Source organism: Mercurialis annua, linkage group LG3, assembly GCF_937616625.2.
Source record: "Mercurialis annua linkage group LG3, ddMerAnnu1.2, whole genome shotgun sequence".
NCBI lineage: Eukaryota > Viridiplantae > Streptophyta > Magnoliopsida > Malpighiales > Euphorbiaceae > Mercurialis > Mercurialis annua.
In genome coordinates this window covers 72518944-72536103 of record NC_065572.1, presented here as the reverse complement: position 1 = coordinate 72536103, position 17160 = coordinate 72518944, and the positions used below count along the sequence as shown (strand labels likewise).

Here is a 17160-nt window from a genome sequence, read left to right as displayed (position 1 = left end):
AATCCCAAAACAATGATGAAGAAAATCCAGAATACAAGCTAAAACGATGAACGGTAATCGAAAGCTAAACTAAACTAATGTAAAACTAATGTCTAATGTGGCGAATTAAGCGAACTAAGCGAACCCCTTTGATTTGTTGTTTAGTGCGGTATTTATACGTCTTTCAGCTCAAAGAAGGGTTTTGACTCGTACCCATGTGTATTTTCGAAGTCGCCCTCAAGTTTAAGTGAATTCGGGTGATGTGGCAAGGTCAAAACGACCTTTTTTAACCCAAAAATCGTCGGGTGTGCGTTCGCACACTTGAGTGTGCGTTCGCACACTTTTTTGAGCTTCTAGGGGTGTGCGTTCGCACACTAGAGTGTGCGATCGCACACTCATGTACTTAGCCAAAATTTTGCTTCAAAACTCACTGGAAAGACTGTTTCGCTCGCACACTGCTTTGCACTTTAGTGTGCGTTCGCACACTTCCACTCTGCTGCACACTGTCAACTTCAAAAGGTCATAAGTCGGTGTAGAAATGTCGGAATGAGTCGATTCTTGATTTTATGGAAAGCTTAGGAGGTCTACTTTGTTTCTTATCAAGAACACAAAGTCAATTGAAGTCTCTAAGTAATCCAAAATCGTCAATCAATAAAGAGGGGTCAATTTCACAAGTAGAAACTTGTGCTCTCGGCGCCTATTTTCATCGGATCTTCGAACAACTTTCCTTTAACCTTCAATTATGATCCAAATGGCTTCCAATTAGCTTGAATATCATGACAAACTCCCAATTATTCCTGAAATGCTCAAACACAAAAATGAGTACAAAGAAGCTCAAAACCAAACGTCAAATGCACATATATGACATATAAAACACATAAAATATAGGAGTATTTCTACTCCTATCAATAACAACGGTTCAAACCGTCTCCATATATATTAAGGGTTAAAATAGGAATTTTAAAATTTCTTTCAGCTATGCAGATTCTCACTTTCACCTTAATCGTTTTTCTCATTCTCGCTATTTACTTCAGTCCCTTTCACTTTAATCGTTTTTCATTCAAATACAAAGCTTTAAATGATTCATACAATGTAAATGCTTTAATTGATTCAGTGATTAAATACAGAGATTGATTTTTCAACTTGTACAAGGATTAGAAATTAGGTTTCTATCGATTCAGCGATTGATTAGGTTTTTTTCATCGATTGATACAGAGATCAATCAATATCAACAATCGATTTTTTCACCGATTCGAGGTAGTTTCTATTGGTTTTTATAGAAATCATTACTTAAAATTATAGTTTGAAGTTTTTTTTTCAATTAGTTTTTATTTTAGGTTTTAATAGATTGATTCTGATTTTGATTTTAGGTTTATCTTTTGTTTCTGATTTTGAATGACATCTGAGCTTGATTTCTTCTTTGTTTACTGACAGAATTTGATTCAGAATTTAGACTTTGATCTGTTGATTTTAGTGTGGGATTTCTAAGTTTGAGTTTCTGATCTAATATCAACAAATTTCAGGTGAAGTTAACAGTTTACAGTGATATACCTCATTTTCAAGTGAAGAACTTCATTCTGATTTAGAATGCTAACTTGTGGTTCATTCTGATTTAAGACTGCTAACTTGTGCTTCTGATCAGGATTACCATCAGGTAACTTTGCTTGCTGTCATTTCAGTGTTGCTATAATGCTCGATTGTTTGTGTGCTATACCTCTTATCTTCAGTTATACATAATAAAAAAAATGTATAGCGGTATGAGTTTACTCGAAGGACATTGTATGATATCTCTTAGAATATCACATGTGGTAGTTGCATACATAAAGTGTTGTGAGTTTAAGCAGTTAAGATGGTTAGATATTTCAATGATTATAGATATTTTCTAGTTTGGCGGCTTCCTGCAAATAACCATAATTACTTAGGAGTTGATGGTTAATTGAATTAACTGCAAAAAAATGTGAGCTCATTTTTTAATTTTTGTTAAGTGGATAAGTCCCATTAATTTCTTTATTTTGTGCTGTTATATTTGTTATCATTTAAACAATCATGTACATGGAAATTAAAGAGACTTTGATGACAAACCATGTTCATGAAAACTAAATCAAACAAGATTAAATATGTTAAGTGGCTCGCTAGTATTGGAGTGTGATTATGTCATCAACGTATCAATGCATAACTTGTTCCACTAAATAAAGCTAATTCATTATGTCTTGAGTTACTGGTGCTTGTAGTACCTCCAATATGGTCATTTTGAGTTACTGGTGCTTGATTTATTTTAAGCATAAATATATATTTTTGAATACAATCATCTAAAGAATGCAATTCTATGTACTCTTCTCCAGATAGTTCATCATTTTGCTCTGACTGCGAGGCTGAAATTAATTGAAAACCTAAGAGAATAAGGAGAAAAATGAGGGGCTTCATGGTGTTCATGGATTAAGTGAATGAGCGTGGATCTACAGTTTGAAAGAAATACTGTCACCAGGTTCATTATGCTCTCTCTGCTCCTTTACTTTGGTATTTTTGTGTCTACCTAAGCTAATATTGGCAAGTATGTTGTCCAGTAGGATTTTCAGTTATGAATACTAGAAATCACATCCTTTAGGAAACAAACTGGATATATAGGGAGCAAGTAGTTTGACCCTGGTATGAATGGGATGTTCTCTAGCAATATAGCTGATACAGTTTACTATTTGTAGATTCTCTCTTCTGTCTTTCTTATTCTGTAATAAGTTCTTAGAAAGTGGAAGACAGCTTCAAGAAGAATCAGACAAGTTTCAATCAATAGTGGAACAAGTCTTATGTGTCTTAGTCAAATGAGTATCATATATTGAAAATGATAATAAAAAGGAATAAAATTTTAGTTAAAAAGTATGCAGTTTTTTTAGAAATGAAGTTAGTATTTTGGCCATTATTGATTTATCTTGGTTAAAAAGTTGCAGTTATTGATTTATCTTCTTATGTCAAAGTATGCAGTTTTTTTAAGACTAAATTTTCACCATTTCATGAATTTTGTTTAATTTTAATGTTTCGGGATACAAAATTAATCTCTAAATTTCCTTCAGCTAAAAATTGACTTTTCAATTTTTATTGATTTGATGATGTTAAGTTGTCTCTCATAATGACAACCAACGTTTTATAAAATTTTCTTGAAATATATCATTTGAAATTGTTGGTAAAATTCATCTAGTTTGAAAAATTAAAGTTTACAACATCTAATAGTTCTAATATAATTAAAGAGTTTTTAAGTTAGAGGAGATATTTCGTTAGAAAAAAAATTTGTCTACCAATATTCAAATAAGTTAAACTTTTAAGTATTAAATTGTTTTTTAAATTTTTTTATCCAACTTTTAAAAAAATTCTTAATTCACCTCCTAAAAAAAAAATTCTTAATTCACATCAAACAATATTTATATTTTATTCATTAAATATATCTATTTTCCCATCAAAAAAAAATATATCTATTTTATTTTACAATTATTATTTATAATAAAACTAATACATTTAGTTTTTTTACCAATATTATTTCCGACAATCTTTTTTTATATATAATCACACCATCAGAGATAAGAATTCATATATATTTATTGAATCACTCAGACAAAAATCGATGCACAGCAATTCATTTTTTTTTTTTGAATTCTATGTAAAAGATAAGAATTCATATATATTTATTAATAATATAAAAATATAAAAGTAATTTTCGTCTTTTAATTACTCCTGTACTAGGGGAGCCAAATTTTCCTGTACTGGGGGAGCCAAATTTTCCTCAGCTAGGAGCCTAGGAGAGCCATTAATAAATGGAGATAGGCAAAGGATTGGGATTCCCTCAAGTTCATTTTTTTGAACTTGAGGGAGTCATGTTCATGATGTACACCACTCATTATAAAATGAACGGTGTAGATAAAAAAAACACAACTTTAATCAAATTAATCTACACCGTTCATTGAACATGACCCCCTCAAGTTCAAATGAACTTGAGAGAATCTCAATCCATAGGCAAAACATTGATTTAGGTTTGAATTTGAATGTTGATGTAAGCTTATTTTTTCTGGTAAAATCAGTAGTTGGGGCATGGGATCCTCTCCTAAAGTTTGAAGTTCAAGCCTAACTTAAAAAAATATTCTATATGAATGCACCAGTAAAACTATTGTTGTTTGCTAGCAATGGCGGAGTAATTAAAATTTTGATTCTATAAGATCTGATTGATTTTTTTTTCAATTTGATCTTGTATTTTATCTGCAAGAATCCAAAACTAGAGACAATGCCGTACTAAACAAATCAATAAACTGCCAAAAACTCACCATATATTCATTAATTTAATCTATTTATACTACAGTTGATCTGTCGAGGTTAAGTTTGACCAGAGAACAAAATGTGGGGGCTGAAGATCGGAGAAGACACTGTCAACAGTCACAGTGAAGCTTCATCCTTAGGGTTAAGGACTGTCAACAATCACGCCGGCCGTCAAGTCTGGGAGTTTTGTGGAGATGATGAGGCTGAGACTAATTCAGATGAGCTTACTCTTCTGGAAAATGCTCGCTCTCAATTCCGCCAGAATCGGTTCAATCAGAAACATAGCTCCGATCTTCTCCTCAGAATTCAGGTTTAGTAATTTTTTAATTTAGTTTAATTGTAATGCATTGTGTAATTAGGAAAAAATGTAATGTATCTTCTTAAATTTGGAATTTATATATTGCAGTTTGCGAAGGAAAACCAGAGCGGTTACAGTTTGAATGAATTGCCGCCCCAAGTGAAAGTGGATGAAGAAGTGACAGAGGAGGCTGTCACAACTACCTTAAGAAGAGCTCTTCATTTTTATTCGACTCTTCAGTCCCGGGACGGTCATTGGCCAGGCGACTATGGCGGCCCTTTGTTTTTACTTCCTGGTCTCGTATGTTAATTCTATTTCGTGCTATTCCGCCAGTTATTTCTTTATCCAATTCACATACTCATTATTACTCTATAACAGGTCATCACTCTGGCCATCACTGGAGTTCTTAATACTGTTTTGTCTATACAGCATCAATTTGAAATGTGCAGATATTTATACAACCACCAGGTATATTTCATGCAAATTTATCTTTATATCTTAACTTTTAGTATATTTCGAATGCAAATTGGCTTCCCGTTCACTAAAAATATCAGGGTTTTGCAGAATAGAGATGGTGGTTGGGGTCTTCATATTGAGGGCCCTAGTACCATGTTTGGTACTGTTCTTAACTACATTACCTTGCGGTTGCTTGGTCAACTTGCTGACAGTGGGGAGATGGAAATGGCTCGCACCTGGATCTTGGATCATGGTGGTGCTACTGCTATCACTTCTTGGGGGAAAATGTGGCTTACGGTGCTCTCTCTACTTCTGTTGAGTCCTCCTTTGAAGACATAAGAAAAGATTACCGTCCTTCTAACACATTCAATTATTTCTTCACCTTAGGTGCTCGGGGTATATGAGTGGTCTGGGAATAATCCACTACCACCTGAAGTATGGCTATGTCCTTACCTTCTCCCAGTACATCCAGGTGTGTTAATTAGCTAGAAGTATTCTGATAGTTACTTATCCTGCCTGTTTTCTTTTGTCAAGCACAACAAATTCATTCTCGTTTTTCAAGCAGGCCTATCTAGTTGAAGTTCATAATTTTATTAATGGACATGTTGGAATATCAAAAGTTCCGCGAAGTTAGAATATCAAGCGAATTTAGCCTTTTCAGTTGATTGTGATGCAATGTGTTGTTGAATGTTGCATGTAGTGATCATTGCTAATATTGCTAATTTTTCTCACCACAGGAAGGATGTGGTGCCATTGTCGAATGGTGTATTTACCCATGTCATATCTATATGGGAAGAGGTTTGTTGGCCCTATTACACCAACAATTGTATCTTTGAGAAAAGAGTTGTATGCGGTTCCTTACCATGAAATAGATTGGAACACAGCTCGGAATACATGTGCAAAGGTTGGTAAGGATCTAAGTTGTTTGCTTAAGATTTGTGCTCCAACATTATGTATTATGTGTTTTTTATATTCTTATGTCATGTCAGAACTGCTCCATTTAAACACCTAGGAAGCTTTTTCTCTAACTTTTGTCAACTCTGAGCTCTTTTATTTCATGTTGACATGTGACTTCTGCTAATTTTGGTAGGAAGACCTATATTATCCACATCCCCTAGTTCAGGATATTCTCTGGGCATCTCTTCACTATGCATATGAGCCTATTTTCAAATGGTGGCCTGTTAAAAAGTTGAGGGAGAAGGCTTTGAATACTGTAATGCAGCATATTCATTATGAAGATGAGAACACTCGGTACCTTTGCATAGGGCCTGTCAACAAGGTACGTATATACCAGAAGAAACTATGATGATTCTCTGCCTTTTGTTTTCTTTCAAAATAATGGAAGCGTATTCAATCATTTGTTTCTAATGCCACCTGCATGGCTGCTTTAGTTCTTTCCTGATTCTCTTGGTCTTTGGACTTCGTATAACTTTATGGTTTCTCATGGTTGCTTATAATGTATTTATGCAGGTGTTGAATATGCTTTGTTGTTGGGTTGAAGATCCACTCTCTGAAGCATTTAAACTGCATCTTGCAAGGCTGTATGATTATTTATGGATTGCTGAAGACGGCATGAAAATGCAGGTGTGTGTTGTGTATCATTACGACATTACGTGAGTGGTAATTTATTAATGCTAGTCTCCCCTGCCTCTTTGGATTGTCTCAATATATGTCACCGTTAAGTGGCACATTGGCACAGGAGATAATAACTGACAAATAGAACTGATATTTGCAGGGTTATAATGGAAGTCAAGCATGGGATACTACTTTTGCTGTTCAAGCAATTATTTCTACAGACCTTGGTCAAGAATATGGTCCAACCTTAAGAAAAGCACACGAGTTTATAAAAAATTCGCAGGTACTTATTTGCAGAGATCATACTACCAGACTTAAAATTAATTTTCCTCCATACGCAGCTCATTGTACTTCTATAAAAGGTGCTAGAGGATTGTCCTGGAGATCTAAATTACTGGTATCGCCACATTTCTAAAGGTGCTTGGCCATTCTCGACTGCAGATCATGGATGGCCCATTTCGGACTGCACTGCGGAAGGGTTAAAGGTTAAATATTACTAAATGTGTTGAGAAATATATTCTATTGGAACCGTTTTTTTTATTTGTTTCATTTACAGGCTGTGGTATTGTTGGCAAAACTTCCAGAGGAAATAGTTGGGAAACCATTATGCGCGAAGCAGATGTATGATGCTGTAAATGTTATCATTTCCCTACAGGTAAGAGTAGGTTATCACTGACACTAAATCTGATATGTTAGTCCTACAAATACATTATTGAGGTTACGGATGCGAGTGTCATGGTGCACTTGAATATATGTTGGAGCAAACATTACTCAAATATAGGGAGAGTGGGGGTTTGGTGCTTCAAGCAAAGCAGAAGCTTGGAGAAGAAACCTGCGATTAACATAATTAGCTACAGATTGATGCTCCTATCCCTTCCCACACCTTTCCTTAACTTAAGATAAAAGTATTGTCTACAAGAGTTGAATGATAGTAAGAATATGAAAATCAGGCTAATGCTCGGTCACAGAGATGTTATTACCGAGATAATCCGTTTTTTCTTCTTTTCTTTCTGTATGTTACTTGGATGAAAACGGGATACATAAAATGTTGCAAACCTGGTTAAAGCGAATGCTTGCTTATGGCACTGGAAGATCTTTTAATATTAAATATTATTTTTTGAAATACGGGATATACAAAATCTTGCAAACCTGGTTAAAGCGAATGCTTGCTTATGGCACTGGCAGATCTTTTAATATTAAATATTATTTTTTGAAATATTTTAATATTAGATATTAATGGCATTTATTTGCATTTCAGTCTTAATTCTACGAATTGGACACTTCATTTTAATAGACTTTGCATCTTCAAGTCAAAAGGAGCTTACATTCCATCTTTTTAAATTCTGGTATCTAGAGACTTTTATTTATTCCAAGGATGTTCTATATTGGAACCATTGCAGAATGCTGATGGCGGCTTTGCAACATATGAATTGACAAGGTCCTACCGATGGTTGGAGGTAACTAATTTTATGTTTTATCCCTTTGCATAATCAAAGCACTTACCTTATCATTTATATTTGATGTTGAATGCTGATTTCAATTAATTGGTTGTGCTGAATGTGAAAAACATCATGTGCGACTGAATCCCCATTCTTTGTGCTTCTCTAAGTCTCTACGTGGTATGTGCAACAATGGAAACTCAAATTGTTGTTAATACTCATCCAGAACCCAAAATTTATGTTTTTTTATGACCATATTTTATCTTTTCATATAATAAGGTGTTGGTTGATTTATCTTCAGTAGACAGCAAACAACATTATGATGGTAATTCTGTAAGATGAGCCGAACCCAGTTAAATCTGTCTTCTGATTGCATCTGTCGCAGGTTATAACAATGACGCTCTTTCTCATTAGAGTATCGCAGTTTTGACCACGATAAATTAAGTTTTAAAAATATCTACCCTTATTTTTAGAAAAGGAAAAGGCACCCATTATGTGACATGTTATTTTTTCATCCATACATGCGTGATTAGCTTCTTCTTGCTGACATTTTAGCTATAATTCTTTTTAATTATTGTTTTTGGTCTATTTCAGCTAATCAACCCTGCTGAAACGTTTGGTGACATTGTCATTGATTATCCGTAAGATTTCAACTCAGCTCCATCTTCATATTTGTTTTATAAGTTACTTTAGCGACTTCACGAAATATTATGATGAAGTTAAATTAGATTTATGACTTAGATATGTAGAATGTACATCGGCAGCAATCCAAGCTTTGACATCATTCAAGAAATTGTACCCTGGCCATAGGCGAGAAGAAATAGATAATTGCATTTTCAAAGCTGCAAAGTTCATTGAAGAGATTCAAGCAAAAGATGGTTCATGGTAGGCTTATGCATGTTATTCTCGTATGTGTGGTTCTGGTCAAGTTTTTCTTGGAGGTGATTGAGTTTTCTAGCTTCTATTGAAAGGTATGGATCCTGGGGAGTTTGCTTCACTTATGCTGGGTGGTTTGGGATAAAGGGTTTGATTGCTGCTGGTAGGACATATAATAGTTCTTACAGCATTCGTAAAGCTTGCGACTATTTGTTGTCAAAAGAGCTCTCCACCGGTGGCTGGGGAGAGAGTTACCTATCATGTCAAAACAAGGTATGATCATCCTTCATATTTCAATTAGATATTCTATGATTTTCACCTAATTTTTTTTGAGTGATCACTTTCATACTTCTACGAAACGTGCGGTCATTTTAATGTCTTTCTGAGCAGGTCTATGCAAATCTTGAAGACGATAGACCGCACATAGTTAATACTGGATGGGCTATGTTAGCACTCATTGATGCTGGGCAGGTATATGCTCAACCAATACAGCATTTTGTTTTCGAGATATGCAGAACTTTAGAAATTGAATGAATTACATCAGAGTTAGGTTAGGTGTCTAATGTTAATGACTTAATGCAACTAATTTTACCTCTTTTTACTGTTGAGAGACAATTAGTTATTCATATTTTTTTCGTGATTTATGAAGGCTGAGAGAGATGCAACGCCACTGCACCGTGCAGCAAGGATACTGATAAATTCTCAAATGGAGAATGGAGATTTTCCCCAACAGGTAAATGAGCTTTCTGTTTTTACCAAGCTGCTGCATATAGACATTATCTGACTACCATATACACTCTCCATCCCAATACAATTGTTCACTTTGCCATTTTCATATAGTTTAAGAAAACATAATTAATATTCTACATACTTACAATTTTATCTCATTTTCCCTTTTATACCCTTATTAAATAACTAATCCACTTCCGTGGAATAATGACAATAAACAGTAGACTTCAAATAAGGGCAATGTAGAAAGATTATTTTTAAAGATTGTAATTTACTAGAAAAATAATTTTTTTTGGGAAAAGAAGAAGAAAGTGGGCAATTGTATTGAGACGTGGGGAGTATATCTTATTGAATTTTATCTGGAAAAAATAAATTATCTTTTCATTTAAAAAACACTCAATTGATGAAACTTTACAGATTTTTTCATACAAAAAAAGGTTTAAATTCTATGAAAACATCATCAGAAATCATGATCGTTATACATCTGCATTTTATATTGGGATTTTAGTTAAATTGATTATAGACTTATATATTAGCTTGGTACTAATATGTATAATTAATTATAGGAGATCATGGGAGTTTTCAACAAGAATTGTATGATCAGCTATTCTGCATATCGAAATATATTTCCCATATGGGCCCTTGGAGAATATCGTTGCCGAGTATTGCAAGCTCTTTAAATCTATAAGTGTTACCATTACTTTCTAGTAACAACCTTCCAGATGGAGATTTTAATGTTCTTCGGAAGTTGCTAGCAGTTTCTGTAATTGGAGTTCCAGATGGTGATTTTAATTTTCATTTGTCGTTGACGTTATTAATTGGAATCGCTAGTAGTTTCTGTAATGATTGATATGGTTAATAAAAAAATGAAAAAACAATGGAAAGTTGCCATTTCTATATCTTTAGAAGTAAGTTGAAGGTCAGACTTCTGGGAATTTTGATTTCTTGTTCATGTTTATAGAGAAGCGTATTTCTACTTCAATAGAAGTAAGTTGAAGGTTGGAATTTCTGGAAATCGTGTGAGGTTTATCATTATGGTTAAGTAATGACAAATACAACAAACATATTTTAAATAGTGTTGGAAGGCAAAGGAACACGTTTTCGATATTCTGCTAGAGCCCATAGCGGGTAGATACTTCTGTATGCTGCATAGTGTAACATGCAGTTCTTATTGAACACACCCGTGATTTCCTGGCATTCATTGAATTACAAAGTTAATTTGTGTTGTGTGAATAAGTACCAAAATTTTAGCTTAAGTCGAAGAGTTAGTAACCTGTTGAGGAAAATCACCATCTTCCAATTGAGAGTTGATTATCAACTTTGCTGCTCGGTGAAGAGGTCTCGGGTCTCTATCCATCTGTTATTCCAATTACAATTAGAATCGTAAACAAAACACCTGCTCATTACTCTATTATATATCTTCATACACTCACCTGCCCGGCACTAATCAGACCCATCATCGACCATGCTGTATGCACCAGATTCGATCTGTTTCCTTCTAGACTCACATATTTCTGCATTTAAATTTTCCTTTTCATTTCCGTCTATTTTCATGAATTCGTTGCCTCAACAGTAAATATATGTTATTCATTTACCTTCTCCGGGCACGACAAATAGCTCTCTCCCCAACCTCCGTCTTCTTTTTGTATCCTGATGAGGAAATCAACACCTCTGCGCATTGTTTCGCTATTGTTGTAACTCTTGCCAGCAGCGGCTAGACCTCCCAGTGCAAACCATGAACCATAAGTGAAGCAAACTCCCCAGTTGCCATACCTATTTCAGTTACCATATAATACATATTTCTTTAGCCACTTGAAACAAAACGCTAACAAATTATTAATATTCCCTAAGTAATTGATGGAATGTACCATCCGCCTTCTGGCCTTTGTATGTGTTCAAGGTATCGTACAGCATTGACGATGAAACTCTCTATATCCTTCTTACGATACCCTGGGTATAATTTCTTGAACAAAACTAAAGCATGGATTGCAGATGCAGTGCACTCCACATACTCGTGCTCGATGACTATGTCAGCGAAAAATTCTGTGGGATTTAGTAGCTGAGACAGTCCAAGATTAGGCATTGGCTAATGAACATCGCAAAATCACGGACAAAGAAAGATTAAGTAACTTACTTCCAGCCATTCTTGAGCCCCGGCTGGCTCCCACGCTGGTAAACCTCCATTCTTACTCTGCAATTAACATATAAGTTGCCTTTTTCATTTCAATTAATGCTACACAATGACAATGCTGTGTTATTATATAAATTTTTTCGAGAGAGATCCTCACCTGTAACGAGAGGAGGATGTTGACAGCGTCGTACAACTGTTGGGGCTCCATTTTCTCGCCAACAATTTCAGGCGGCATCATGGAGAAAAGAAGGCAACACTGCATTTATAGTAGAAACTAATGTGGTAAGGGTGAGGCTTATAACAGCAGGAAGTGTTAAAATTTCTTGTCGTTAGTGTACTATAAGCATTTTACATTTCGGTTACCATAGTTTTATTTTTTACATTTTGATAACACAACTTCCGTTTTTCCAACACCGGGAAGTTACTTAGTGAATCCAGGTGTATTATTGCTTATGTGCCATCGAACTTCTTTGTTGTCTTGTCACATAAGCAATTGATGGTCGAAATTTTCTTTTTTGGAAAAAATGAAAGTTGGGTTAAAATGTAAAAATTGAAAGGATGATAATCGAAGTGTAATCATCCTATAGTTCAGTAATTGTATTTTTTTTAATCCCGCAGGAAAATATTCTAAGTGAATAAGTTTGATACCTTGAGTCCTTCTGCAGTGCAATCTGAAACTTGCCATCCATGGTCTTGGTCAGAGAAAGTCCACGATCCCTTAGAATTATGTCTATACATGCTTTTGAAGTTTCCGGAAGGATCATTCTTGACCTGAAAGTATTTTAGTTCTTTTTTAAGAATTAACCGAGACGGAAGAGATTAAATTTAATAATAGTAGTAGAAAAGAGAGAAAACCTGAGATTTCTTTATGAAGTCGTGGCCTTTCTTGAGCACATCACCTATTTCGTGAGTAAGATTACAAGCAAGCAAAGCTTGAATCGCAAAACCAGTGTCCCACTGTTGACTTCCAAAACTCTGCATTTTCATTCCGTCTTCCGCGACCCAAATGTAATCCGGAATCCTAGCAAGATGTTTCTTGAAATAATCACCATATGGATCTTCAACCCAGCAAGCAAGCATGCATAGCACCTACGAAACGAAGACCAGTATCAGAGACAGTATAATGTATTGAGGGAGCAGCCTCACTAGCTTGTGTAGTACTAATAATGTTACCTTTTCGACGCAGCCAATGGTAATGTATCGACTGTTTTCATCTTCGTAGTGAATGTGATTCATGGTTACTTGAAGAGCTTTGCTCCTGATCAATTTATTGAAAGGCCAGCGTGTGAGAAAAGGCTCGGTGGATACGTAGAGAGCATCCCACATCAAATCTTGAATCATCGGGTGGGGATAATACAGATCCTCCTGCAGTCAGTCGTGCGGATAAAATACATAAATATTACATTATTAAATGGAAAATAAATTAATTACATGAAATGGAAAGAGTATGAGCGAGAAACTGACAGAAGCGCAAAGGTGGCGAGTTTTTTTCCAATTAACTTGTTCATAAGGTTGAGTGTGGAGTTCTTGTCGGAGTTGAAGAATGAGAGGAGTGATAGGTCCCACAAACCTTTTCCCATATAAATAAGACATCGGCATGTAAACCATCCGACAATAGCACCACATTTTTGCTGCATTAGTCAAACAACGACTGATGAGATTTGTCACACAGTCAATAAAAGAAATCGCAATCATACTTGGTGTACTAGATTTATATAAGAAATTTTTCTGATCGATCTCACCTGGGTGCATAGGCAGAAACGAAGGAAGGAGCCAAAATTCAGGGGGCATCGGGTTGCTTCCAGACCAATCATACACACCGAGTATCTACACAATTTAATTTTTATGTTGTTAGCAATCCGTGATAAATATCAAAGAAAGGAAAGAAATAATACATTACCGAGAGCCAAGTCTTTCCCCAGGAGGGAATGTAAGTTACACCGCCATGTTGATGAATCCAACTTCTGGCTCGAGCACACGCATTGTCCTGACCGCCGTCAAGAGCTTGTCCGAGAATACGCATGCAAATGTAGCTAAGAACGGTGCAGAACATGGTGCTGTGACCTTCAATGTGAAACCCCCAACCTCCATCTTCATTCTGATGATAGTAAATGTATCTCAGAATTTCCTTACGATGCTCGCTCGGGAACACAATTTCTAAATGTCCTGTTATGTACACACACATCACCTACAAGTAAGCGTAGATAATTAATTAGCTTATTTTCATTAAATCGTGATCAGTGTCATATAAATATGAATACTTACTAATGGAGGAAGGAAGAACAAAGGGCCAGCATTTTCAGCAGGCCAATGACCGTCAGAAGCTTGAAGGGCACAGAATATGTGGACTGCCCTTCGTAATGCCTGTGTTGCCTTTTCATATGTTATTTCTTCACCCTCTTCTATTTTCACTTTTGCTATTTTCTGCTCGAACTTTTTCTCCTTTAGAAACTGTAATTTTTCATAAAAGTGAGACAATTTGTTAATTAAAAAAAAGTAAGGGATATTTATAAAAATATCTAAAAAATATAAATATTGGTAAAGTTTCAAACAGTTTTTTTTCCAACAATTTTAAATGGTTTTTAAAAGCATATATAGTATGCAATCGTTTCAAAAATAGTTTCTAGCGGTTTCATATAGTTTTTAAGAAAATAATTAGAAAGAATACTTTTATGTATTTTTAAAACTGAAAAAAGTGCAAACAAAAACATTAGAATAAGAGTGTAAAATTTAAAATTTTAAAGCCAGAGTACTTTTTACAAGTAAATAAAAGAAATGGAGTACTTTGTTTTATGAATTCCCAAAAAAGTAACCTTTAAGAATAAACCTCTGTATTAATAATAATAAAAAAAAACAAAGACCTAACATGAAAAATTTGAGTATCTAAGTAGAACATGCACATTATTCGCTGATCTTTTGATACACACAACGGAGTTATTAGTAAACGAAGAAAATAACTTTGTATAATGGAATCAACAAACATTCATTTTGCCCCCTGAATTTGGCACAAAATATCAATTAAGGTCAAGTTTATGGTTTTAAGAAAACACCATAAATGTCTTATTTTACCCCTTCATATGAGGTGTCAAAATAATTGGAGCATTTTATGCATATTAGTTGGAGATGGTGTGGCGGAAAATTATTGGATAATTTGAAGCTGAAGGGGTAAAATGGACCTAAATATCAAACTAAGGGTGGTTTTTGTCCAAAATCATAAATTTGGTCTTAATTGATCTTTTACACTAAGTTCAGGGGGAAATGAACCTTTTCCGAATCTCTAACTATAACACCCACGTGATCTTCTATTTGTTTGCGATCTTTTTGTTTAAATCTTATTATTATTGAATATCAAGATTTATAAGGGTTAAGGACAGTTTTATGCGGGTTAACCTTTTTAAATAAAATAAAGTTCATATTCATCCGTAGAAATTTGGAACGAGCCGGACTAAAATTAGTGATAAGTTTACTTTACTTGATTAGTTTATTGGAATTAATATAACAATATACAAAATGGATAAATATTAAGAAATATTATTAATAAAAATAATAAAAAGATTTGAAGAGAAAAGATAGGTCATTTCATGTGATACTTACCTAAACTAAAGTAATTGGTCATCAATACATCGATCACCAATCTTTTTCTTTTCTTAATATTTTGAGCATTTGACGTTACCTAACTCTTTAGTTTACTTATTTTCTATAATGAACCAATATCAATTACTGCATTCTCATAATCATATAACCAGTATAGAAATTAATGATGAATAAACAAGCAGTACGTACCTGCATACGCCAGAGAAGGTCCGCGCTTGGCTTAACCTGAAAGCGACGATCGTAGAAACGGAGACGAGCTTCTTCAACTTGAGCACGCTCTTCAGGCGAACCAGCTTCGGGATCAAACTCCCAAGTCTGGCGTCCTACGTAGTCGTTGGTGCTATATAAGTATGCATCGTTCTCATTTTTCTCTGCAATTTTCAACTTCCACATCCTTCCTACACCATATCATATTTAATTAAATATATGAAGATCAATTTTTATAAACATATAACAAAATCATTACAATATACCTGGAATCAACGGATAAATGATATTACTCGACTACGTACACACTAGCTTGGTAGCAGCACGTATATACACTATTTATAATTATGTGTATTAATAGAAATATATGAAGATTTTGTTTTTATTATATATAAAAAAAAGATTTGATTTAAGAGTTTGGATGCGTATATATGGGAAACTAATGTGGGAAGCTTAGTTTTTATGTGTATATATGATCATATGATATGTGTGATATGTGTGATATACATTTTCTCCTCCTACAAAATAAGGCCTCATCCTCTTTATACTTTATTCCTTTTCTTGTCCATTTATTTAATAGGATAATATTTATCTAGATTCAGTACATCCATCTTAATCTCATCTTATTTTTATGGCTAAACATACTTTGGGTCCCTAAAATATACGGTTTTAGGTCATCGGCTGCCTCAACTTTTATTTGGCTTTCTCAGGTCCCTAATTTTTTTTGGTTCATCAGGTGATTTAATTTTTATTTGGCTTTCTCAGGTCTCTAAACTTTCATTTTTTTAGTTCATTGAGTGGCTAAATTTTCTTTTTTTTATTCATTAAGGTCATCTCCATTGCATATCACTTGTTTTAAAACAAGTGACATTTCATCTCCAGTGTGTTACTTGTTTTAAAATAAGTGACACTAAAATCTCCTCTCTCATCAAATTAGATGATTTACTATTTGGAGTCACCTATTTACTATTCATTATTTTATTATTTGATAAAAGTACAATTCAATATTTTTTATTTATTTTTTTATTTAATTCAATACATTTATAATTAAAAACTTAAATATAAATAAAAATTATATAAATATTATTTATTTATAATATTATATAATAGTTTTACCATGAAAATATTAAAATATAATAATCATTTACTTTTCATAAATTTTTAATTAAATAAATATAAAATATTATATAAATGATTTTACGAGACAATAATTTAAAAATATTATATTAATAATTTAACGAGACAAAAATATAATTATTATTATATATATTAATTAAACTAATATATAATAAAAATATTTGTGTGGGTGTTATTGATAAAAGTGTTTAAATATTAAAGTGAAAAAATAATTAAAACATTAAAAATGAAAAAGAATATTTTTTTAGTGTAGACAAAAGTGATTGTGGTTGGAGTAGATTTGATGATAAATCACCTAATTAATATTAGATGCTGGTTTGTGATTGGAGATGCCCAAGTCCTTAAATGGATCTCCATTTAAGGACCTAATAAACCAAAAAATAAAATTTTAGGTTTTGAGGAAGTCAAATAAAATTGAGGGACTTGATGAATCAAAAAAAAAA

At 33.7% G+C, this 17160-nt stretch overlaps 2 protein-coding genes across 5 annotated transcripts; one reads left to right on the top strand and one right to left on the bottom strand.

Moving 5' to 3' along the window:
* Nucleotides 1-977: 977 nt before the first annotated feature.
* On the top strand, nucleotides 978-10547 carry LOC126674163 (cycloartenol synthase-like). Of its 4 annotated transcripts, none has more exons than XM_050368554.2 (21): nucleotides 980-1236; nucleotides 1503-1633; nucleotides 2322-2464; nucleotides 4319-4585; nucleotides 4682-4873; nucleotides 4952-5041; nucleotides 5138-5326; nucleotides 5417-5501; nucleotides 5767-5937; nucleotides 6124-6308; nucleotides 6500-6613; nucleotides 6765-6887; nucleotides 6967-7089; nucleotides 7161-7259; nucleotides 8005-8061; nucleotides 8638-8684; nucleotides 8785-8928; nucleotides 9015-9192; nucleotides 9310-9390; nucleotides 9569-9652; nucleotides 10215-10547. In XM_050368554.2, exons 4-21 carry the CDS (start codon nucleotides 4355-4357, stop codon nucleotides 10326-10328), a joined length of 2307 nt encoding a protein of 768 aa, XP_050224511.1. In that variant the 5' UTR covers nucleotides 980-1236; nucleotides 1503-1633; nucleotides 2322-2464; nucleotides 4319-4354; the 3' UTR covers nucleotides 10329-10547. The 4 variants fall into 4 exon arrangements, with proteins under 4 accessions (XP_050224512.1, XP_050224511.1, XP_050224509.1 ...); XM_050368552.2 differs by having other exon boundaries at nucleotides 983-1236; nucleotides 5767-5933; nucleotides 6120-6308; XM_050368553.2 differs by lacking the exon at nucleotides 1503-1633 and having other exon boundaries at nucleotides 983-1236; nucleotides 5767-5933; nucleotides 6120-6308.
* A 106-nt stretch (nucleotides 10548-10653) lies between these two features.
* Nucleotides 10654-15997, bottom strand: LOC126674164 (beta-amyrin synthase). Its single transcript, XM_050368556.2, has 16 exons — nucleotides 15847-15997; nucleotides 15563-15771; nucleotides 14045-14230; nucleotides 13680-13967; nucleotides 13522-13606; nucleotides 13244-13410; nucleotides 12953-13144; nucleotides 12635-12868; nucleotides 12428-12550; nucleotides 11937-12035; nucleotides 11783-11839; nucleotides 11517-11707; nucleotides 11244-11421; nucleotides 11082-11162; nucleotides 10922-11005; nucleotides 10654-10839 (listed from the first exon to the last, which is right to left on the bottom strand). Exons 2-16 carry the CDS (start codon nucleotides 15764-15766, stop codon nucleotides 10717-10719), a joined length of 2292 nt encoding a protein of 763 aa, XP_050224513.1. The 5' UTR covers nucleotides 15767-15771; nucleotides 15847-15997; the 3' UTR covers nucleotides 10654-10716.
* Between the last annotated feature and the right edge of the window lie 1163 nt (nucleotides 15998-17160).